At 47.6% G+C, this 24,597-nt stretch overlaps 3 protein-coding genes across 3 annotated transcripts; all 3 read left to right on the top strand.

The window, feature by feature from the left end:
- Nucleotides 1-8,216: 8,216 nt before the first annotated feature.
- On the top strand, nt 8,217-9,303 carry ASPBRDRAFT_52962 (uncharacterized protein; the record flags this gene model as incomplete). Its single annotated transcript, XM_067626979.1, has 3 exons — nt 8,217-8,275; nt 8,491-8,641; nt 9,091-9,303. The coding sequence occupies 3 exons, from the start codon at nt 8,217-8,219 to the stop codon at nt 9,301-9,303; spliced, it is 423 nt and encodes a 140-aa protein (XP_067482238.1).
- A 2,381-nt stretch (nt 9,304-11,684) lies between these two features.
- flbD (putative MYB family conidiophore development protein FlbD) lies at nt 11,685-12,614 on the top strand (the record flags this gene model as incomplete). The annotated part of the gene is made up of 1 exon (XM_067617346.1): nt 11,685-12,614. One exon carries the CDS (start codon nt 11,685-11,687, stop codon nt 12,612-12,614), a length of 930 nt encoding a protein of 309 aa, XP_067482239.1.
- A 1,045-nt stretch (nt 12,615-13,659) lies between these two features.
- Nucleotides 13,660-14,443, top strand: ASPBRDRAFT_470431 (uncharacterized protein). Its single transcript, XM_067625763.1, has one exon. The coding sequence runs from the start codon at nt 13,904-13,906 to the stop codon at nt 14,339-14,341; it is 438 nt and encodes a 145-aa protein (XP_067482240.1). The 5' UTR covers nt 13,660-13,903; the 3' UTR covers nt 14,342-14,443.
- The last annotated feature ends 10,154 nt before the right edge of the window (nt 14,444-24,597 follow it).

The following is a 24,597-nucleotide window of genomic DNA, read 5'->3' on the forward strand; positions in this document are numbered from 1 at the left end:
AGGGAGGGGCAAATGACGAATCCAGAGGCGACTTGAATGACCCTTTTCGTTTTCTTTTTCAAATACTTCTTTTCCTTTCTTTTTCTTTTTTCTCCCTCCTTTGCTTCATTTTTAGCCTCGCCAAGGAAGAAAAGCAAGCAAGCAAGCAAGTCGCATGGATGCTTCTTCGACGACTGGAAATCTCATGGCAATAGAGGGCCACTATCGAAGACTAGAGAGGTAGCGAACATTCTACAAGATGAGTCTGGAAGCTCTCTTAGATTACTTCATTTTCCACTTTGATCTATCTAGTGGCGAACAGGGTCTCCATGAGGATGTCTCTAGTGGCCCCCAAGCGTAGCCACAAAATTGAGCCCAGCTTAGCCACATACCCCAAGGATGGGTTTTAGCAGAAAAAGAAAAGGGTATGAATGTATGTATGGCTCAGCCCAGCCACAGAAGAGTGGATTCATCAATAGGAGGGAATAGTTTCTAGATCTGTAATAGGCGGAAACAGGGAAGACGCAGGAATTTAGCCAGACTGAACAGAGTTTGTGTGTTCTTCCCTAGTCGCTTCCTGCTTTCCAACCATAAGGACAGTAAGTGGGTTAGGCCGTCTCACCGTTGGATATACGAACGGAATCGATTGGCCCCCAGAAAAAGTACCAATGTCACAAAGTGGAAGTCTGTGCAGAGAGCTATGACTGCTGCGTCTAGTGAACCATAAAAGTTGGCAGCGAATCGAAAGGCCTCGCGTGGAAGTATACAGCCATTGCAGTTTCTTCACGCTTCAATCAGTTTTCTTAGCCACTGTAGCTCCGGAAGTATTGACTTAAAGCGGCCAGTGCAGTGCATATCATGGGTCCTGGTGGGCACCGTCGCATCGCTTGCTATCTTCACCCTCCCCTTATTTGTTCCCTTCCGTACCGTCTGGCAGGTATACTCCCGAAGTCTTCCCTGACGGCTCGATTGGAGTGCCAGGAGCGGATCGCCAAAGAGGGGGAGGGTTGCCTAAAGAGGAGTTGAGAGTAGTGGAGGTGGCTCTGACGGAGTAGTTCGTTATGGAGCCGTACGTAGACGCCGACTCGGCAAATGCACGGTCGTCAAAAGTCATCGTAGGACGGCTTGTGCAGAGAATTTGCCGTTCCAGACCCTCTTTTCATTTATTTCTTTTTCCCTCGTTGGTGTCTCGGTTACCTTTGTGGGTTCTTCCTTTTTGAGGGCAAAAAAAGTGATTGAGGCCAAAGCTTAACCCTGGATCCTTAGGGACAAGTAGTGCGACGCCATTGTTTCCAGCGTTCCTATTCTCAGTACTCCCCCGCCTGATGTTAGCAAGCGATTGATCCATCAGACCCCATTGCCAGTGGTGCGACAAACCAACGGATTCGACACTCCCTAGTTCAGTTTCTGACCCGGGTTTGCCGAGAATAGATCTGAGGGCTGCTACAAAGTGGTAGCCTCCGCAGACGACTAAGTAGTTGACGGGGAAGAAGGGAAATTAAGGAAGAACGGGTGGCTCCAGGGCCATGGAAACGGACCAAGATTTCATTCCCTTCTTAGGAGGGAAGCGGCTGCCGTTCCCGGGCACACGGCTAGCTCGTGGGTTCTTCTTCTTGGTTGGATGAGGAGGACGGCACATCCACGGCTCCAATGGTCCTTACCTCAGCGCCGGGACTGAAGGCTGAATGGGTCGTGAAGATTGAGTTTTGACCGGGTAGATTGGGTTTATTCGGGTGCACTGGCTTGGTCTGGTTGGCCCGGAGGCCCACTGATGTTCCTGCCACTCGCTACAGTCGGTAATCCGTGAACCATCCTATTGATGATTCACCTCTTGGCTCAGGTGGCAGGGCCTCCCGTCCCAGGGCGTTAGTTGTTATGTTACTCTGGTGACTCTCTGACCATCCACTGGACCTAGGCTGCAGGTGCACACTTGTCCGTCGGAACCGGTCACGAATAAACTTCTTTGACAGCGGGAGTGCCGTGGAGAACGAGGTCTGGTAACGGCTTGGATAGATACACAACGGGCAACACCGATGCTCATGCTGATGCTGATGATGTCTTGTGATCCCCTTCAGTTACCAGCTGACGAGTATCGCTGGGAATGGAATCAAAGAGGGTGTGGGCGGTGGAAAAGAGAGTTTCTCACTCGATTTGTCAGGTCTCGAAGGAAGACTCGAAGCTGGTTGCATTCCAGTCTTGACAAAAGTCAATAGTGCCGTCACATCACATTAATCTGCATTGGCCCAGGAATCCACCACCACCACCACCATACCAACGCATGGGATCGAGGCGTCAGCTGCATTGGAGAGAGTTCACTGCAGCTCTTCCATGGTGGTAGTAACAGTGACTGGCCGCGTCAACACGACGTAGCCGACCTCTAGGATGAGCGATGGAGTTCCCCAGAGTTTGTGGAAGGGGTAGTACAAGGAAAACCCAAGTAACTTCAGCTGAGCACATCGTGTAGATACATGGATGATGAAGGTGAGGATGCTATTTTCTGTTGAGTTGGAGAAGAGAGATCGTTCTATCCATGTCAGGAAGCAGCATAGGACTACAATGTGTGTATGTCTCGCCTATGACGAAAGACGTAGCATTACACTGGCACAACCAGCCATCATTCCAAGTATACCTATGCTATCTATCCATGTAAAGTATCTATCACCCATCCTTCGTCATGGATACATCGAATTATCTACGAGGAACTACCTGGTTACTCTGGCAGACAGGCATACCTAGTTCAATACCCGACTCCAAATGTATACATACGTATGAACTCAGGATAAGATACCGAGTTCGTTACTATCCATGACGAAAGGGTCGTACTGAACACATCCTGCGGTGTAGCCTTAATCACTGCATCATAGCCTCTATCCCCTTAAAGGGATTTCGCAAGCGTAAGAAATGGAAGCGGGGGGAGTTTAGTAGTGGTGGCAGTGAAGCAAGTAACTGGTTGTTTCTACATGGTTACAGGTATGGAGTACTACTAAGTAATGATAAGTACTAGATAGATACGGTAACTCCATACAGCAGTTGCAAGGTTAGTTTAGTTTAGTTTACCGCGACGCTGAAGTAAGGTAACACGACCCCCGGTGGGGATCCTGGTCAGCCGGGAGGACGGGGCACAGCAACTCCTTTGTCACACTAAACCCAAAGAGATAATCGGGGCAATGCCCAGCCGGGCATCTGGGAAGGATCGGGGAACCCACATGGTCCCCGAAGGGGAAGACATAAACCCCGATCAGAGAGGGCATCCAATCACGGGCTTTCCTGCCAATTCTTCGTGCATCCTGTATGTACCCTTCACATTCACCACTCCCTCACCCCTCTTTTCAAAATCTCCACCTCCATCAGATACCGCGCGACGTCATGGGTCTGCCATCTACTCCATACTAGCTAAGGATGGAGTCCTCCTACTGGGTACCACCGAAATTGATTGCACATTCTCCGACATCAGACTGAGGTGAGGATAAACAGAATACACGTACCTTAGATCTGGACCGTCCCGTCTCGATCCTGGTTATCACGGGACGGATTTGACCGTTTTTTTGACCATGGATCAAGGTCCAGGCGACCCAAACGCTAGAATACGGAAAACAGAAGATCAAAAAATAAATATTCCAGGTAAAAGACAGAGATGTGCCACCAAGCAAGGATGATAGGTTGAGAAGGATGCAACAACATAGTACGGACTCGACCTATCCTCGAGAATGTTTCAACACTAGTCAAGACGACGTAGGTAACTTACGATGGCACTCTTCTGTTTACTATTACTGAATGAAGACAATTGATCCTCCTACAAAGTCCCCAGGTACTATAATCCCCGATTTTAATCATGCGCTGGTTTGAAATCTTCGCATCCAGTATAAATCGACAGGGCATGTGTTCGGGACTGTGGTACACAAACGGGGTCTACTGACTCGGTAAACGCATGGGATAAAAGTAAAAAAAAAAAAAAAAGAAAAAAAGAAAGAAAGAAAGAAAGGAAACGGATTGCGGAAAAATTATCAATAGCATGCATTATTTTCTCTACATTTCATGGGAACATCCATTTAACAAAGGAGAAAGATGAATAGCAGTGTAGTAAACTCGTTGTCTCAATAATTTAGGTCTTTACATATCTGATTTTCGATTGGCTCCTCAACCACGGAAGACAAAAGACTCCCTAACTGACAGCGGTGCTCGGACCTCTTGAGGTTCGCAGACTTGGAGGCCCGACAGTCAGGAAACAGCGGCGGGATGCGAGAGAGCCGTTCGCTCCACTCTTCAACTGAAGCCCGCGCCCCCTCCCCATACAGGGTGTCCTGCAGTCGGATATCCCTGCCAACCTCTCCCTCTCTCTTTGCTGCTTTTTCTTTTTTGACGGTTGCACGACGTCCTGCAGATGCGGTGTGCGTGTGGAGGGACACAAGATCGGTCGCGGTCGGGCTCTTCGCTTAGAAGAGAGATGTCTTGTCGCTCGCTTGTGGACTGTTACATATTCTATTGACCTTCTAGTAGCGACTCCGAAAATCAGAATCAAAAAAAGTCTGCCTTGTCCCCCTCAAAAGAAAAATCATATTCAACTAGAGCAGTAGCGCACAGTAGACAGGTACCAAAATTAACATCCATATTACGCTTCAAAAAAAAATCGTGGAGCTGAAGATTTAATATACTCAAGTGGCTAGGCACTGCTGAATATATTCTTCATTGGGAAAGTGGCAGGGAAGATCAATCAGGAATCCCGGTGCTGCAACGCTAAAGAGGTATGGGTCAACCAGGGTTTATCTCAAATACTTCCCGTGTCTCTGATTGGCAACCCAAGGCCAAGGTACATCGGGGACCATCGACCGGGGTTAAGTAAAGTAGTTAGACTAGACCGGGCAAGTATCTTAGTAGTAAGTTGGTCGTAGCACTGTACATCATCGCTCCTACTACCTTTTTTCTTGACTAGGATTTAGACTCTTGTGGCCCTCGCCCCCTCCCGCCCTCCTTCGTGATAAATCAATAGTCACGGTTCCTTCTACTTACTTTTCCGTCCAGCCGGGTCTGTAGTGCGGTCGCGATTGAGATGGAGAGGATGAAATTGTCTTCTTTCCCTTTCACGTAGTAGTATGTATGTATTTGATTGTGGTACCTTACAACTGTTGGATTGGTCATATGTAGTTAGTTGTCTATCCGCCTCAGAAATATATATTTCGGACCGCTGTGGTCTTTCAAAAAGACGATCGCTTAATGAACATCTTGGTACTTTGTAGTATCTCTGACGAATGACGTACGTATGTCGACTCTTTTGAAGTACAATTAAAAATAATGGAGAGTTACTAGTAACTACTAACCGACTCAAAAAGCTGCGTAAGGAAAAGTGATGTATAATTGTTCTGTAAGTAACTATGTATGTAAATCCGTTTGTCGTTTGGTACACGGTACTCCGTACCACGAGGTTAAGTAGGCAGATCGCAAGTACCCGTCCACATGGCAGGCTTGTAACCTCTCCCACGACGTAGATGGCGTTTGACACCGCTCAGAGCCACTTCTTCCCCTGGTTTTCTATCGAAGTTCTAAGTAAATACTTAGATAATTCAATGAGCACACCGGAATGAGGTCGTGGGGGTTTATTCTATCTCTTGTGAGACCAAGGGGTTTTGTTTTTATTTATTTTCCCGGGGTAATGCCAGTTTCTCTATGTAGATTCGAGGTAAGCCCAGGAGGGCGGGAGCATACGTTAACGGACGTTGACAATTGACATGGATGGGATGGAACGGGGACCTGGAATGTAATGGGGGTAAATGGTTGTGTATCACGGTATAGTAAGTAGTGTGGGTTTAGTTTTCCAGTTTCCACTGAATATTACTGGGTCACAACTGTTGTTGACGGGATGCTTATGGACGATTTGGTTCGCGGTCCGGCCCACAATATGATTTGATTTTCTTGTTCAGCTTTGTGTGTATATGTGTGTGTGCGCGTGTGTGGAGGCAAATCCAAAAAAGAGAGGGGGTGGGTGGATATAAAAAAATGACTAAAAGTTCCAAAGAAGGAGAATGCTATTGTCCATTGAACCTCGTTAAAGCATAACTAAAACACTACTGCGAGCCGAGTCCTTCAAACAAATTTCTCCAGATCGTACCTGTCAATTGCATTAATCTCGCCTCAATCAAGATTAATCTAAGTGCGTCGTCCTTTTGTCGAGGTCGCAAGGCCTACCGAGATCGCTTTTTCCTCCTTCCCCCTCCCAAGTTCCCCGACCATCATTACCTGGATGGGTTTAGCCCCGCGCTTCCAGAATGACAAATACCTTATTTTGGCAGACCAATCAGCAATGGATATGGGGCAGTGGTTCGTCACGTCATGCAGTTCAGGTCCTCAGGGGTTCGTGCTTACTAGCCTGTTTGAGTGAGTTTTGAGGGAACCAATTGGTAACTAACTGATACCTCAGTAACTAAGCTGCGGTACTACCAGTATGGCGGTATTGATGACAATTAGGCCCGAACAAGTTACACTTCAACCGTCCAGTCCACTCTTTCGTCTCCATCCTTACTTTACAAGAAGTATGTAGATTTTATTTTGCGCGCTCCATGATTTGATGACGTTCAACGGCTTGACTCGTGGCACACTCTCTCCCCTGAGGTGCCTTTTTCTTCCCTTTACCTTTTGTGATCTGACCTGTAAGCGACCTCTGTCAACCGCGCTTTGCTAAATGAAAAAAAAAATTATGGAGCTTTGAATTTCCGTTGAGCCGGTGAAGGTGACAGTTGGTTACCCACACAGCATTCCAGTAAGAAGATAACGTATGTATGTCACTGGCATCCGAAACGATGTAAGGCGGGAGAGGGGGGCCATCTGTTGCTCTGTGCTGCGAGTGAGTGAGTGAGTGAGTGAGTGAGTGAGTGTAAGAGAGGGAGTCTGTGACAAGACAAATCCAGCCAATACAGGTCGGATGACCCCGAATATTTCCTCCCACCCTCCCCCTTCATATGGAGAAAATCTTTATCAAATTCCATCAGTTCGGGGGGAGGCTAGGCAGGGAAAATAGAAGCCTGGAAGATTTTCTCGGAGACGCCGATGGAGGGTGGTGGTGACCTGGAACAATAGTTACTGCAAGAAAAAATCGACGCATGGCAAAACATGGCGATGCCTTCATAGTTGCTAATAGTTTGGACGAGAAGAGTAGATGATAGACCTGCAGAGATGACTGCACGATGATCTGGATCCGATCGTCTTGAACAATTGACGAAGTTTATTGTTCCCCCCCCTCTCTTTCCTTCCCAGTTCCCACACCACTGGGATTCGAGGACACACCACCAGGGCTTTCGATTCGCCAAGCGCTTTCCATCGAGCACAGAGTGATCAGCCTAGATCGCCCAATCGCAGCAACGTTGTATCCGATCGAACAATAGCTCCGAGGACAAAGTTTTTGGCTGAGTGGCAGGCGAACAATACTAGTCAACCCATAGTGTAGGATGGTTAACTTTAGCTTCTCGAGTTGACCCCATTCCATTCCCACCGCCTAGTATGACAGCGGGACGGTACCGGCGCAGTGAGCTGACGAGCACTTTACTCTGTCTGGATTAGGGAAAACCAGGTCCAAGGAGGGGTAAGACACTGGTACTTTCCGTTGGTCACGATTCATTTGGAATCTTCCGACCTTCCCCGGATGATCGTGACCCAAGTCATCGCGAAAAGGACAATATACGGGGCTTTTTTAATTTATGTACGCACTCCGTAGCTGCAGAGCAGGGTGAGGCTAGTACCTGGTTGGGAGGGCCATGCTTCAGGCAAACAGCCAATGAAGAGGCAGAAGGCCACTCTGCCACATTGATGGGCAATCCCGAAAAGGGGGAACCTGAGGATTCCATGAGATCTATCATACTTCTGTTGCATTTCCTACAATGGTGAGTCTTGTCGCGGATCCCTTACCCGGCCAGAACCCTGCAGGTCAACGTGACTCAGGAACTTGTATACTGGGTGCTGGTTGGATGATCGAGAGAGAATCTACTTACGTAGTAACCCATTCCTCTCTTTTTTTTTCTCCCATCCATTTCCCCTTCTGTTTACTCTATACGGAGATGGAGATGTGGTTCAGCGTTGCGTCCCAGTTAGGCGAGTGGTAGAGGTCACCCGCTGCATAGTAATAGCAGTAAAAGTAGTTAGTGCCTATCTGAGCTAACTGCACGGGCATCCACTGCATTATCCTGAGCCAATGGACTTCAAATCCTTGACCTTCGTTCCTGATCGACTTCAAGATGCAGGAAAAAACGACAATGAACCGAGGAGACGGGACAGCGGTCCCGTCTCTCTGGTGCAGAGGGATTCAGATCGAGTGAGCTAGTCCCTTAGCATCTGTGTGTAAGAAACGAAACGAAAGCGAGAAAAGATATCCGAGGGCAATATGCAATTATGATTGGTTCCCCTCGAGGAGTTATGACCAAGCTGACTAACAGATTCGGTGGTGAGAACGAGTCCGATCATCTTTGGTAATCTCTGGTAAGTGCGCTTTTTGCCTTATGCCTGGCAGCCGGTAGCACCGGCGCGAAGGTACTCCGGCCCAGATTCGAGATTGCGTACGATCCCCATGTCGATCCCAACCCTACCGGGTATGAGACAAAGCCAAAAGATTCCAAATCTTCAAAGGACGCTAGCCGCTCTGCACCAATCACTGCCCCCACTCAAACGGTTCATGTTCTGGGTAACGGCCCACGGGGAGTGGAGGATGGATCAAGCCTGCGTCTGGTGTGGATGAGGGTTAGCGGCGGCCAATAGGCGCCACAAACCAAGGGTGAGGCCAAAAGTAGGAGGGTTACAAATTCCTCCTACTGAGTGTTAAACTACGTATTGTAGTAGTACTATCTAGTACTTTACTCGAGGGTGGATGTGGGAAAAAATAATGATAGAGAGCGTTCATGGCTGGCTGATGGACATGGTCTCGAATTAAATTACTGCAAGCAATAGTAACTGTGGTGAGGGGAATAAACTTACCCAGTATTTGGTAGCTGTGAACAATGCGCAACAGGAATTGTCATCTCAATAGTCAACATCATGGATGAAGCGCAATGTATACCTAGAGTGGACAAGCCATGACTCGATCCTTTGCCTACAATGGCCCTCTTTGCCTATCAACTTGCCTGGGGGAGACAGAGGGGGGGTGTGGGCGCCTGTCCACGATCTCGGTACACCTTAACGCCATTATGCAACCACCTCGGGGGTGCTCTTTGTCATTTTTCCGCATCTTGCTCAAATCGGCAATCTACTTCCCTGTCCCCTGCTCTTTTTGTGTCTGTGTCGTTTTCCCTCCTTCCTTTTCTCCCCTCCATCAGAATTTCTAATTCCGAGGTTGCCCGCCCCGCCTGACTGACCCATGGAAATCCATCCGGTTCAGTATGACCACTCCCTATCCTCATTCGCCTACCTCCTCTCAGACCGTTTCTGCCGCTCCCGTTTTCCTGTCAGGGCCTGAACTTTGACGAGCATGGGCCAGTCCATAGTTGTAGCAGTCGACTGGGTCTGGTGGATAGATCGCCCATGGTCTGCAGTCTGCCATAAGAAGCGGAAAAGGGCCGTGAACTAAACCAGCTAGACTTGGGATTTTCCCGTTTAGTCGACGCCCGACTGATCGGTACCGTAGACTTGCTCGCACTTTTCCTCCCTCTCTGGTTTGAAAAGCATCCACAAATTTAATTAATTCTCCCTGTCGTGCTGCTATTATTGTACGTTTCATCGCTCCTATCTATCTGTCGGATCAGCTGGGCTGATGCGGAAAGTTGGAATTTCTCATTCATCCACCCCATCCATTACTATTCTTTCCGGTCAAGGCAATTAGTCTCTATCGACAGGGTTTGTCACCAACAGGATTAAACTATCAGCGATGGATGGGTAGATCAACCGGCCAGGATGTGATGTCCGAGAAACGCCGTAGTCAAGAAAAATCCACATTGTGAATAGCATGCTTTCTAGATGCCCTGTGTGGCACACCGTAAGATGGCACTCGTGTCAACCAGGGTAGCCATGTTACAGATACGATTCATGGAATGGGTTCCCCTGGACGTCTCAGCCTGCTTCTTGTCCCTAGCACAATGTCTTCGATACCGCATCTCTCAGAAATAAATAGACGGGGGCAAATTAGTTGCAGGTAAAAAAGGATCAAGTCTACAGTACGGTGCCCATCTCTATGCCTCACTAGACCAGTAATAATAGTATCATCCATGATCCCTGCTGCAACACCGATCCTCTGGTAAGAGAATCAGTCACTAGGCAAATCCTCTCCCCACGATCCGGAAACGCCAGCTTCTGGGACTGCTGCAACTGATCCTGATAGCTGCCCTGTTTTCTTTTTTCTTTTTTTTTTCTTCCTCCCAGCCCCTCCGTTGGTCGTGTGGTTGCTTTGCAATTCTCTTTCACCCCTGTCAATTAATGGGTCTGAATTACCCAAAGGAGATACTGCAAGAAGTTGCCCGTCAACCTCACATTTCCCCACTTTGGCCTCAAAAGATCGGTTATAGTCCAGACATTTGATAATATTTATTTTTCCTATTTCTTATTTTCTTTTTTGTCATCATATAGCCCGCATAGTTACAGCCTGGGGCGTCAAAAGGGCAGTAGTAGAGCTATGGATGGAGGTCAATCTAAATTAATCAATGGACTAGCCTAGTAGGTCTGTGCCCCTAGGCTAGCTCTGCCTCCTTGAGGAAGGCTACCTGAGGTGGTACCTGCCTAATACCTAGCTCCCCCCCTACTACAGTACTACTAGGTACTACCTGTGACTACTACTAGTCACTAGTGTATTTTACACGCATACTGCGGTACTCGAAGTAAGCTATACGGAGAATACCATACATACCAAGCGGGTACTGACTGGGGCGTCAGGAAAATAAAAAATAAAAAAAGAGGAGGTCAGAAAATCGAAAATCAGAAAATCGAAAATCGATTAGGAAAAAATAAAATCATCACCACCAAAAAATCAAAAATTTAATTCCAAAAAAATCAATAATAGTTGGCATTTATTATTATTAAATTTATTCCTCCGACACAACTGTCAGCTCCGAGATCTTGGATCAGATCTTCTCCTATAGCGTGCTCTAAGTGTGGAGCAGTAGCCATTTTTCTCTGACCCGTCTCCCTGGTCATTGTATTCTGCTGCTGCTGCTTGTTGCTATAATAGATGATCGTAACCTTCATCTCCATCGCTCCTTGACACGACTATTGTCTATCGCCCTTTCTCTAATTCCAATTCCCCCTTCCGGGTCTCACCTCTCTCTCATCCTATAACTATATCTACCACCTCGACGACGCACCTTCGAACCTTATTCTTTCTCCATCATCAAACAAACTTCTCTCTCCCAACTTCCCACACTTGCTTCCTACATAATCCAACAGCTCGGTTGCGTGGTCATTGCTCCTGCCTCCTTGCTTGCTTGCCTTCCTACCTACCCTCCTCTCTGTGCCTTATCCATCACCCGCGTGTGTCTGGTCTAGTCCACTCCGGGTGCACTAAACCTCCCACACAACCCCACGGTAAGAAGCCTGTTCCTTTTAAAAGACGTCAACCCTTCCCCGCCCACGCATCGTACCTGAACTCTGTCGGCGCCCCCCTTCCAACTGTCCCCAACTCTCTTTAAAAACTCTCCGACCTCCTGGCATTTTCTGAAGTCTAACATTACATCCTTAGAATTTCCAAACTACCTATCTTCTTCAATCCAGTCACTCGGATTAATCTTCCTTGTCAACTACTTGCAATGGCTCCCACTCATCGTCGTGGACCCTGGGTTCCTGAAGAGGACCAGTTGCTCCTTCAGTTGGTTCGTGAACAAGGCCCCAACAACTGGGTCCGCATCTCTCAGCACATGCACTACCGCTCGCCCAAGCAATGCCGGGAGCGCTTCCACCAAAACCTCAAGCCCTCGTTGAACCGTGAGCCCATCTCTGCGGAAGAGGGTTTGATGATCGAGCGCATGGTGAACGAAATGGGCAAGCGCTGGGCCGAGATTGCACGACGCCTTGGAAACCGCAGCGACAATGCCGTTAAGAACTGGTGGAATGGCAGCATGAACCGCAAGAGAAGAGGTCTCCCTACCTCCAGCTCGCCTCACGCCGGACGCACGATGCACGGACGGGTCGAAGCCCCATATGCGCGGGCCTCTCTGGCCATGGGAAGCCCCATCAGCCGCTCTCGCTACTCTTCCATCTCCAACGACAGACCTCTGTCTTCCTGGACCAAGTCCCCCTCATCTCGGAGGGATTCCTTCTCCGCCACTTCGATCGACTGCCCCCGGCAATTGACTCCGATCTACACCCTTCCTGCTCTCAACCGCCCTGTGGAAACTCCTCTCACCTCGCCTGCCTTCTCGGAAGCTTCTTCCATGGAACCGCCCTCGATGATCTCGGACCACAACTCTGTCTCTTCTTCCTCTCCCCGAACCATCGCCTCGCCACAGCTCCTTCCCCTTCCGGTGGACGTGAGACAGCAATACGGCGACTTCCGCAGGCAGAGCACTTCCGATGAGATCTATGCTTATCACGATGTCTCGTTGAAGCAACGGTGGATCTCCGATCACCAGCAATGGAACCAGCACTCTCCGCTATCTCCCACATGGTCTGCCCCGATCGAAGACAAGACGGAAGCCCCGCGCGACTCGCGGATGGGTCTTCAGAACTTGCTCAACTAAATGACGATAGCACCATTGCTGGATATGATCACACGACCTTTTCTTCTGTCATCGATTTTTCTATGGGAAATCTTATGTACATGACCTCCCGACCCTCGTCACTCCTTTGTTTGGCATAATTTCCTTTGTATTTATATCATCACCTCATGTATATTGTCTTTTTTTGGATGGTTCGGCTCGGCTATTTCCACTGCGGGTCACGTGGATACGGCCCGGTTTCCTTACGGTACCAAGAAAGAAAAGCATTCGGGATCTCCTTTTGTCATAGTTGTTGTGTTCCCTTCCCTTATTCTCTTTGTTTGTTTACGGGGTATGGGGTTAATCATTGTGTATAGAGGATATTGAGGAGTGCTGTCCATTGTTTTGCATGTATATGGTTGGGTTTTGATTTTGGAGACTGTTTTGGAAAGTACTGTGAGCTTGGATCTAATAATACCCCATGACTGTTGGTTGTTACATTGCGCTATCGACCAGATGATCGTTTAATGAATACATTAATAATACTTCCACTCAAATACCTTTCTTTCTATCCCTTAAGATGTAAAATTCCAGTTTCTGTTTCTTTGACTAAAAATTCCTCTCTACGCTGCCACCTCCCACCCCCCTTCTGAATGGGTCCTGGTACTTTCTGGGATGTTATTTCCCGTATCTGGCAGGCTTACGTTTGGGCGCCAGCCAGGCTTGACCGTTGCGCCTATGGACGAGCTCAGGAGGATGATAGGGGGCGAGGATCCACTGGAACAACGCCGCATATCCTCCGTGACTGTGGCTGGCTGTCATCAGCTCCTGTCTCTCCGTGAAAGCCGCGGAATCTGAGGTTCAGAACGCAAGGGGCGACCCAAAGTTACGAGGCGAGACCGCATGGGAGAGACACGAGCAGGTCAAGGAGGGAGACAGCGTGACAGCGGCATTACTGGATTTGAAGAAAACGAGCAAATCCGGAAACCAAACAAAATAATGAAAAAACAGAGAAGAAAAAAAGTTCCAAAATGGAATATGAATCATGAAAAAAGAGAAAATCGTTTTATGGATTTTTAATCACATTGAAGGGAGTGGGAACACCACCACCACATACACACATACATCCATACATACAAGGTTGGATGAACAGAGACACAGCAGCAACACCGGACAACATCCACCAACCGTCGTTGGCGCCTGTTTTCTTTTTACCACAAGCATGGCAGAACACCTCCACGGGAAGGTGGAATGGATAGGTCCATTAGGAACACAGCTGACGACTGTCTGATCCAATCCTTCCACTTGGAGTTTCGGGATTGGCATGACGAATGAATGGGTGGATTAGAAGTCGTGATGGTTCATGCATAACGGCCAGTGTCATGGAAGTGCTCTCAATGGCCGGAAAGCCTTACCCTTTCCCTCCCCCCCCTCCACCACCACCACCACCACCATTATCTCCTCACTCTCAGAGGTACTACGTTAACTTGGCCCCAGTTGGGATGGCTCTGGGAGGTAAGGTTGATAGCCAGACAAAGTTTATCCAGGGACTTGGTGGATTCCGATTTGACTTGATTGATTCGCCAGCGCCCCTCCCTTTCCTTTTCTGCCCTCCCCTTCTTTTGCTCGTTTACGCACCTGTCGCTAACGGTCTCGAACCAGGGCTGTCCCGTTTTGTTATTTTTATTTTATTATTTTCATTTATTTGTTTATTTTCATTGTGTTCTTTTTTACCTTTGCGCAAGCATCCAGCGTGGATAAATAAGTAAGCTTGTTGGAAATTGAACAACCGCCTGTCTCATTCGGGATCCATCCGCGGTACAACAGTTATGGGGAATGGAGAATCCGACGGGCTTCATTCCCCCCATGCGCCTTCTTGTCATGTCAGCAATTGAGAGGTCCCCGAACAGGCGGGCCTCAAAGCGGCCTATAGTAAACAACAGGCAGAGGAAAAACAAAAAAACAAAAGACAATGGTGGAAAAAGAAAAAATAAAGAACGCAAAAGGACGAACGATAAGGACAATTACTAGTCCTTTTTTCCCTTTTCCCCTCCATTCCCGCCACATTCTCCTCAAGGACGTGCCACTACGACCTTCCTGGCCTGGACTTGGTGTCCAACTCACTAGTGGCTATTTTTTTTGGGCTATCCCAATCGTGACGTGCTGCTCGGAGACATGGCTTCTCCTTCCCAACCCGACTCGCCACACTCGCGACGGATACCAAGCCACACCCAAGTGAAGGGGATGGTGCTGCACGTATGCCGATCAGGCAATCGCCATGACTGATCAAGAATGAAGGCATCGGCGGGGTCACCGAACGCAGGAGCTGTAATCCACTCGGTGGTGCATGCACTGGCACCCATGGAGTGTCTCGAGTCCTCTACGCTGCTGTGCAATGTGCATACCCACGACTTGTGGTCTGTTTCAGCCAATCTAACATCTCACACGCACCACTGTTGCGCTGCCATGCGTGCATGAGCATACCAGCTCCTGCTCGCCTACTGGTAGGCGGTGCAGGACTCAGCTGGGGTCAAGGTTGGGTGGAGTCAAGTCCAAGGGTGAGGGAAGGATGATGCAGCTCGTCTTGGGAGGACGTTGGCCCTCCAGTTGACCCTCTCTGACGGCCGTTGGCCGATAGGGAATCCCCTACAATTCGTATCAAGTACACATGGCTATGTAGATATCTCTCAGGCGCATAGGTTACACATCAGTACATACACATACACATACCTACTAGGTTAGGCGTATTCTGACACAAGGCTCCGGGGGTTACACAGGACCAAACTTGGGACTTCCTTGTGACGTTGAATTGCTCATCAAGTTCCAGAACAAATATAGCATGAAACAAGACCTTCTACATCCGTGCCAGTCGCACCATGGGGGAACCCAGAAAGGTTGGAGAACTCCAGCCAACTAAGGGTAAAGGCGTTTGACAATACAATGCCAACACCAACACCAACAATGGCCTAGTGGGGAAGGAAATTGAAGAAAGGAACAGCAGCAGCAGAAGCAGAACTCAGTCACCGCCGGCGCACTGGATCTGGAGCCCTGCCGGCCAAGAGATTCTCGCATTAATTGACTACCGCTGATCTTTTTTTACATCTGATTTGGAATTCTGGTCACTAGCGCCCCACTAATCCACTTCCGTCCACTCGCGACATACACACCGTGACGTACCCTCAGTTCCATCCCCGATCCTGCATCCTGATTTGACAGACGGACTAATGAGGAAATTTACGCCCTTTTGCATCATGGGGGGAGGGGGGATTGAGGATTGAACGACAACCGATCTGTTCATCTCGTTACCACTCATCCAAGTTTTTCCCCCTTCTCCTGTTCTGGCTCGAGCCATGTTCCGTGACTCCGATCCATTGGTCAAGGATGGAAGATCTTGGCAGTGGAGCCCTGGGCGACCGTTACACAATCTCCACGATGGCATATTATTCTGGTGGAAGCATCGAATGAGGTTCCAGCATCCCCAACCTGCTGCGGATGCTGCAGATAGAGCAACTAAAGTTCCAACAGCGCATCCATGGATCCCCTCTGACCACGACCCAAGATACGGGGTACGTCAGTTACCAAGCAGGCAGACAAGCCCAGTCGCAAGCGATCGTCGATATTAACAATTAATGCTCGGAATTGATTAAACCCCAGGCACACAACGCTCAGTCAAATGTATGAATGCATCTAAATTTGATTATGGTTAATTTGTATTATATTGTATTCTCTCCCTCCTACTGCCGCCGGGCATAACAATCCTGACAGCTGAAACAATCCACCTCCAACAGATCAATTTTAGTGAAGCAATCTACAAACCTCTGTCAGGTTTATTTTTAAAGCTGTCTCGTCTCCATCCCCGTCACAACCCCCTGCCGACTCTATCGGCCATCTGGTCGCATGCCCAACAGAACCGATGCGGTTGTTTCGGGGACCTTAATATACTACTGTGGGGATTAGTGCGTTCAGCCAAAGAGAGAGAGAAGAAAGATGTTGAATCATTGGCGCACTCCCCCCCGTCTTCTGCCCAAATGATGCGACATTAGTATCCGATATTATTAGTATTCTTTTGTTACGGAGTACTTCATCCCTCCATGAATCTTGTTTTGTACTAGCGATGTGGATATGTAGCTGAAGCGTTGAGGCGCGAAATTTCCCTAACAAACCCAACCTAGCTCGACTATTCTCAGATTTACGGTTTGATTTTCCCTTCTTCCCGCACCCGGTTTGATCGTCAGCTATGCAGATTTATGCATGGATGGGGAGCTCTTATTGTTCCAGATAGATTGTTTATAACAGCTTCCTTTTCGCCTTCTCCGCCTCCTCCAGAGTCCAATATTGCCACTCCAATAGTAGCTGAGTGCTGCGCCCTCCTAACTATTACCTACCACCCCCCTCGAAAAGCCCAAGGGGGCGGCGCAGGCATCACTCAGCTGAGCTCGTATGATCCCCATACATTATACGCTCAAAACCCTATCCCATAACAAACATTGTTATTATCCTTAACGCCCAACATCCATCTACCCCCGATACCTGACCAAAAGGAGGAGCTGGATGGGGGCGAAAACAGAACCAGAAACCACCCCCAAAGTAAAAAGTCAAAAAAAAAAATACTAAAATAAAATAAATCTACGATATCTCCTCCATGAGGGTCAAATAAAAATCTCCTCCCGATCTGATCGAATCAAATCAACCCTAGCCGATTTCCTTAAACGGAAAAAGCTCAACATCACTACTACTTCTATAGCCCGCCCGCTCCGCCCGCCCAACGATTTGATTGATTTTCCCCGATCCATCATCCCATCCCATCCCATTCCATCCATCCATGGATCCATCCCACCCATACGGAGTAGTTAGTCCATACTGGTTTGATCTCCTCCCACCGACCCAATCTTTCTCGTCAAGGAATTCTAGTCTCTTCTCCGTAAACACCCAACCACTTAGAAGTTCCCGTTTCTTCCTCCCTCCCCATGAGTAGTGATCTTCCCGCTGCCCCTGCGAAGTAACTAGATACTTTACCGCCGGTCGGCGCGGTTAAAACGTCTGTCCTATCTCCAAGCGACCGACCCAGAACCAAGGGTTGGTCTTTTTTTTTTTTTTCTTCCTTTAGTCTAGTCTGTAGTTCTGTGTTTATGTGAAACGGTCGCGCGAGGCGCTGTGCCCACGATTTGCATTCGGTTAGAGAGGCATTGCCCACCCACCCCCCTTCTTTCTTCCTCCTGAATCGATGGGATTGGGATTAGAATCGAATCTGGAGAACTGGAAATCGGAAACGTGATGATCGATGGGATGGATGAATGGGTGGTAGACTGGTAGTAGTGGAGCTTTGTTCGCTACGAGGACGAGGCTGGAGATCGATCGCTGTATGGAGTACACACACGTTCAGTGGTATTTCTCCTTATGAAGGGTGTTCTTTATCTTTTTTCTCTTTCGTTTCGTTCCCTTAACCCATCTCCTATTTTTTATGAGCCTTCCTCTTTAGGTGAGCTTGAGCTTCGATATCGCAGTGTTGGTTTTTTTTTTTTACTTTTTTTTTCCTTTCCTCTACTCCGGATAAGGGATCGGGACGGGACTTTCGGAAGGATATCTACGTACCATACTTGCGGATAGGGTAGAATACTCCGTAGAGGTAGATACGCACGGCACGCACACACACATACACACCTACCTTATTCTGGTTGAAGCTTGCTTTGGCTTTCGCAGGCGGTAAAAACAGCCGCCGCCGCTGCTGCTGCTGCTACTGCTACTGACAATTATCAATTGGGTACTCCGTAGTAGGTTGTAAGTTGAACCCCATAAGGACAGCCAGATAATAGGCCGGAGGAAAAAAAAAAGAGTGAGAGAGAGTGGGTCTCACCTCACCCTTTCTTCTTCTTTTCTCTCCCCCCTCCTCTTCCATTGCCCTGCTGCCCAGCCTGGTCGGCCCTGACTGAACAATAGCGTAGCAGTGCAGCGGGCAGCATGACATGACACAACCCCACCTTCCACTCTCCCTGTCTCGCCAGTTTTATCCAGATTGATAAGTAGTGCCCAAGCTTAATAGTGGCTGATATAGATTATTCTTCCGCATAGCATACTCAGTATAGTATAGTAACTTAATAACTGAAGTAAGTAAGTACGAAGTAAGCTATGTGTAGTTAAATGTGGATAAGTAATTATTTAGCAGCTGGCCGTAAACTTCCTACCGTTTATTCTTGTTTTCCCATTCCCATGATCCCATCGTGTTTAAGCTTTACTTTCCCCTTTTTTGCCCTTAAAATTAAATTAAACTCGCCCTTGGGAATTGACTTTTTTTTTTTTTTTTATTATTATTTTCTTTCCCTTGCCGTCCCGGAAACTCTCTCTATCTCTGTTCGTTGCGAGGTACAAAAATCTAAACGGACGTAGAATTTGCCCGGTTCCGAGTCATTATTGGTTTTCCAGTGGTAGACCTAACTACGGAGTAGAGTGTAGACACAAGACAGCGGTACCATAGCGTCGGGTATATCCGATGAAAATTCATAACCACCTACCTAATATGACTGTTGATGTACATAGTACGGAGTTAAAGATCTGAAAAATGGTCCTTCGTCGTCATGACTCCAAAGCTTGAGATTGAGCTTGCTACTGGATAGGATAGTATAGGATGGCATTGTCTGGACTCTGGAACCTTTCGGATTCACTACTATGGAGTGCGCCCACTCACTCCATCTGGACTCTGGAGAGTCTGGATACTAGTTAGCGCGGGCTGAAAGAGACTCAGGTATCCCCCCCGCGCTAATTTGGTCAAGCGTAAATATTCACTACAATTCCTTATGGATTGTTGCTGAGGGGGGGAAATGGTTTAAGAATAAATTAATTGCTGCCCTCTGCATATACTCATTTGAGCTTAGTTTACTGTGCAAGTGCGGAGAGTGTCCGTTGCCTTAATGGGTAGTCAAAGTAGCTACTTAGCTAAGGGAGTTAAGTCTTTGCCCGCATTTCCGGACTGTTTTATTCGTCTGTCGGGCTGGGATGGCTGCGCCTATAGCGGACGTTGTTATCATTACTACGGGGGCTGGATGGTATCTTTGGCTGTTCCGGGGGATTGAGTGGTACTATTCTTTTATTCTATGGTGTTTGCGGTCCTTACTATGTGTTAGATAAACGGTGCATGCATTGCTGTCATTATGTAGATATCTCTATTTGGTTATCTACGCCACTGCATAATCCTCCTCAGTTCTCACATACAGTCAAAAAATAGTTGGAGTATCTCCCACTCAGGGTCTAATTACTCAGGATCCATTAAGCGCCCAAATAGTACGTCAGGGTCATGGACGACGACGACTCATCACTCCGTAACTTTTTAATCCTTCAGTCTAACTATGGAGTCACTAAATCACTTAGAGAGCACTACTAATTACTAAATGGCAGCGACACCACCCCCCTGGAACAGAGTGGATCACAGGCAATAGAACTAAGTTAGCGCAGCACAGTCTCGACGTTGAGATTCGAGCCGAATCCCACAATATGATTGGGTGTCGGAGGATCTCGGTGTGGGAGGTGAGTGGGTGATCGATGATCGACTTGGCCAGATTAGGATTAGGGTACCCGCCTTGCCGGTCCGCCCGTGATCGGCAAGCAAAAACGCAACTAATCGCTGGGATTTTATTTTTTTCCTAATCGTGGTTTAGAATGAGTTAGCTTCGTTGTTCTGTAACGCTACTTTACTTGAGAGGAGAGATTTGGTAATGTGAGGTGTCATTTTTTGGGTACCTGGTTCAGGTATATAGAATTCTAGAATATGAATCTATATGGAATATCGTCCGATATGGTGATTTTCAATGTCTCATGTCATAGGGATAATATTATAATCATGATGATAATGATTATTTTCCTAATTTGTCCAAAAGAAGCGAGCAGCATCAATGCTCCCCGAGCGCAGGGACCCCGAAAAAAGCACTACTGAGTAGTTACCTTGTTGATGGATAGATAGACACTTAGACAGACAGACACAACTTACCGCGCACCACAGACCACTTTCCCAATTAGAGGTGCAAATCAGCCAAGACAAGGCACACCAGCTTTTCTGACACCATTGACAAGTATTTGTCAACTAGGTGGGTCCCTCCCGGTATACTCCGTTATGACACTAAAAGTTACTAACGTAGTAAGTCTGTATCATACCCTTGTATAGTGTGTATCTTAGCTCGTTGTATTCTTGGTAACCGCATACAAAGATACAAGGGGGGGGGGGCCGCCCAACCAAATACGCAATACGACCAGGGACAGCGCCCAATGCACAAACCCCTTCTGCGTAAGGGGTTCCTGCTAAACCACGTGGAGATAGGTTGTCAGATACAAGCCGTTGCGGGTGTATGGTTTTGTATTGTATTGATACTAACCCTCTTTCTTTCCCTCGTGTCTGGTTTGTATTACGATGTTATGATGTATGAGCGTAAATGTGTAATGGGCGAGGGGGCGGCGAAGCTCAGTGCTCCAACTATCCATGACTATACTCATGTCTCTCTAAGTAAGTTATGTGTGTTGTGTAAAACTCAATCAACCCAACTTCCACCCCCTTTGTCTAGGGGAAGGGTCATATTAGGATTTTCTTTGCTTACGTCCTCGCAGTTAATGCTGTTGCGACAACGGTTTTTGGCAGCGAGGCTGACGTACGGATTAGATCGGACTTATTGATTTGACCGACAACCTTTTCTCCCTTCCCCCAGTAAGTCACTCACCCTTGCTGCACTTGAATTTGAGTTTAGTTGTCTATGTGATCTTATTTATTTATGTACATACCTGCTGTAATGGGTTAGAGATGGACCAAATGGAGTAGACAACTAACTAACTAGTCTAGCTACGCCTTTCGCTACTTTTACAACATTCCACGGGAAAGTAAAGTAGGACGTATGTAACCAAGCCACACGATCTGATCGATCGGAGGCGCCGACATACTTACTAGTTAATTGAGTAAATTACTCACTGATCGGCTTCTAAACTAGTTGGTTAGGTTAAGTATGGCATGTATGTATGTATGTATGTATGCACTTAGGCAGAACATCGCATCATCTTCCCAAAGAGGATGTTTCATGACTCGCATTTTTCAAATCATTAAGGGGGGGCGCAGCCGGGGAGGAGTTGCAGCAGGGCAGGGGTGTGTATGTGTGTGTGTTTGAGTTATGGTCTATTTTTGCTTTGTTTCGAAGTTCGACGGGATGTTCTAGGGTGAGGGTCATCGTGTGTTGGATTGATTGCTTGATGTGCATTTAGTATGGAGATAGGAGATAGGAGATATTAGTAGATGTGTGTTAAAGGTAGGGGGCCGGGTTTCAAGGGCAATTAGGTGGATAGATATCATCTATCTACTGCATGTGTATGTGTCTATCTGTTTGTCCAGTTACCCCTGACTATATCAGCCTACATTCAAGGATTATTATGCATGATGTATGGGTCTAATGTAGATGTAGAGAGATATGGAAGGAGGATAAGGATAAGAATCCATAATGCGGATGACGACCAAACAGCACGACCTGTCTGTCTCCAGGTCATATGCACAAGGCTAACTGACTAGTACCCATCCATCCATCCATCCCTGCTGGTATCATCCTCCACGGTTCCCTGTATGTAGCATGTCTGACTCCGGTTTTCTCCACCACAAAATGGGGTCAATCCAGACTAGGAGATATTGGCTGCATGAGGAGCCACCGATAGTACGGAGGATAGTTGACCAACCAGTTGACAGAGTTGAGGGGGCGCACGATCCAGCTTTGACTCTCGAGACGCGCGAAAAAGAGGAGAATTGATGCGAGCGTGGCTGCCAACTAGTACCCATTAGGATGTCAATTTGAAGGAATCCTGTACTACTACAGATCGTCGTGAGGGAGTGTTGAAGGAAGAGACGAACCGGAATCCTGGGTTCGCGTGACCCCTACTGTAAGCCATCGAGTCGAATGAAGAAGAAGAAAAGTCTATACTATAGTGCCGTTGGGACAATCCCTGCTTTTTCCTTCTTTACACTGTGATCGCTTTGTTCTCCATGATTATCGATCGCCGACCAAGCGTGGATGCCATGTGCGTAGTGATGGAAAAGAGATAACGATTATTTTCCTTCTTTGTATGATCTGGATTCAATAGCTACGCCGCTCATCTTGTCTTATTGTTGAGACCTTAGCTGGGTCCTCTCTCTACCATCCACTTACTAGTCTTCTCACTTATGTAGGTTGGAGACGAGCTAACAAAAACCCAAAATCTTCCTTCACTAGTGCCACTCGACTCATCCATGAAAGACTCAGACTCAGACTCCGACTCAGGTTGGGGGTGTAACTAGTGAGGCTGGCGAGCTGACATCCCGACCAGCCTGTTTGACAGATGGCCCAACGAACCAACGATGATAAACCCCGAAGGCGAGGAGAAAAGGTCCCCGATCCCGAGCCACGCAACCATCCCATCCCCATCCCCATTCCCCATCCCTCCACTAGCTAAACTAGCGGGGATTACCTTTTGAAGCCGCTTGCTTTTGCATCGAAGGATTGGAATGCTGGTTATTGTCATACATACGCCATCCTTGCTGCTCTTGGAAGAGAGGAGGAGGAGGAGGAGGAGGAGAAGGAGGTGTGCTCATGCTCGCTCGACAGTCGTTACTATCCCTGCACGCGGGTTGGAAACCGCACCTTCGCAGCAAGGCATGCGATTTGGAATTCTCCGCTGGATGCTGCATGTGATGCCATCGGGTTCTTGTCCTACGCGATTTCTATCCATCCAGTGGCCGAGAGACGAAAGTACGATTTGGGTGTGGTGGTTGGATGGTGCTGGATAGGTCAGAAGTGGCGAATGAATGATTTTAGTTTGCCTGGGAGGTATTGATGTGGCCTTGTGATCAGTTAATGCGACTGATGCATTATTCGGTCTTATGTGGTCCCTTCTTGGGTGAGTGTAGGTGTTGATGTAGTAAATGAAGGGCATGAAAGAGGTTGATATTGACTTCTACATGGTGAATATAGCGTTTGCAGTGATAGAAACAATACTGTATTAATTTGCAGCTCTCTACTGCTTAATCGCTTGATCCCTTCTCAGCTCCCATTGTATTCTTTTATAGGAATACAGGCAATACTGTCTATCTCAGAACGCTGCTTATAAGTCTATATTCTTCGCTCATAACCCACTACCGGCCTATCTCTATTAGCAAAATAATTATATACTCTCTATATTTCTAGATATCAAAGGTTCTATATCCATAGCATGATCTCCAAACACCCTGTCAGTGGCATGATACACTCCTGGCAGCACTTCAGCGATGCTTCCCTCTCTTAGGAAGTGGAACAATGTCTCCATTTTTAAGAACTAAGAGATCTTTACTTCTTAGATGAGGAAATGGATGATATCAAGACTATTTCCCGCAAGCACCCAGGGTCTTTTGACCAAGATATTGATGAAGAGCATGAGTCTTAACGGTCTCCAAAACGCCACCAGCCAGGCCATGGGCAGTCGAGTGATATGAATGAAAGTATCTCTTTGATTGGTACTTGGTCTTGATATTCCAGCAAGAAAGATTATGGCACACTCACACTGGAGCAAGACCTCAACGTTGCAGACTCTATCAGAGATGAACAAATACCATATCCTCCATCCTCTCCCCGCTCCGAAGCCTTCAGCAACATCTATACGCGTTCACGGTCTTCGAACCCTCGTTACTCCAAGGATATCGAAGAACCATAGAAGACGGGTTGCGAATGTGGTACTAGCACCGATGCTTATACTAGGCCGCAGAAGACGTCATGGCATTCTTGGGATAATATATTGCGGCTCAGAGCAGAGCCTACCGGTTCTGAGGATGTATCTTCCGTTGGAGGCATAGCCACAAATACAGACACTGGGTCATTAGAGACGGCAGCTGACTGGCCTGTGAGGGCGCCTACAGGCAATAAAAGCAGTGATAATCATTCTTAGGGTTTATCAGATATGGAAGCATCTAAATCAGTCCATTCTGCGGCAATAATATGGTCCCCTGGTGCGGGAGCATGATAAGGACCAGCATGTTGTCTGGGATATCAAGCTGTGCTAACGG

The sequence above is a fragment of the Aspergillus brasiliensis genome (assembly GCF_001889945.1).
Source record: "Aspergillus brasiliensis CBS 101740 unplaced genomic scaffold ASPBRscaffold_3, whole genome shotgun sequence".
NCBI classification, from domain to species: Eukaryota; Fungi; Ascomycota; class Eurotiomycetes; order Eurotiales; family Aspergillaceae; genus Aspergillus; species Aspergillus brasiliensis.

Bases quoted from the DNA above. Each gene is read 5' to 3' on its own strand.
- ASPBRDRAFT_470431 (XM_067625763.1), top strand. From the start codon at position 13,904: ATGAATGGGTGGATTAGAAGTCGTGATGGTTCATGCATAACGGCCAGT.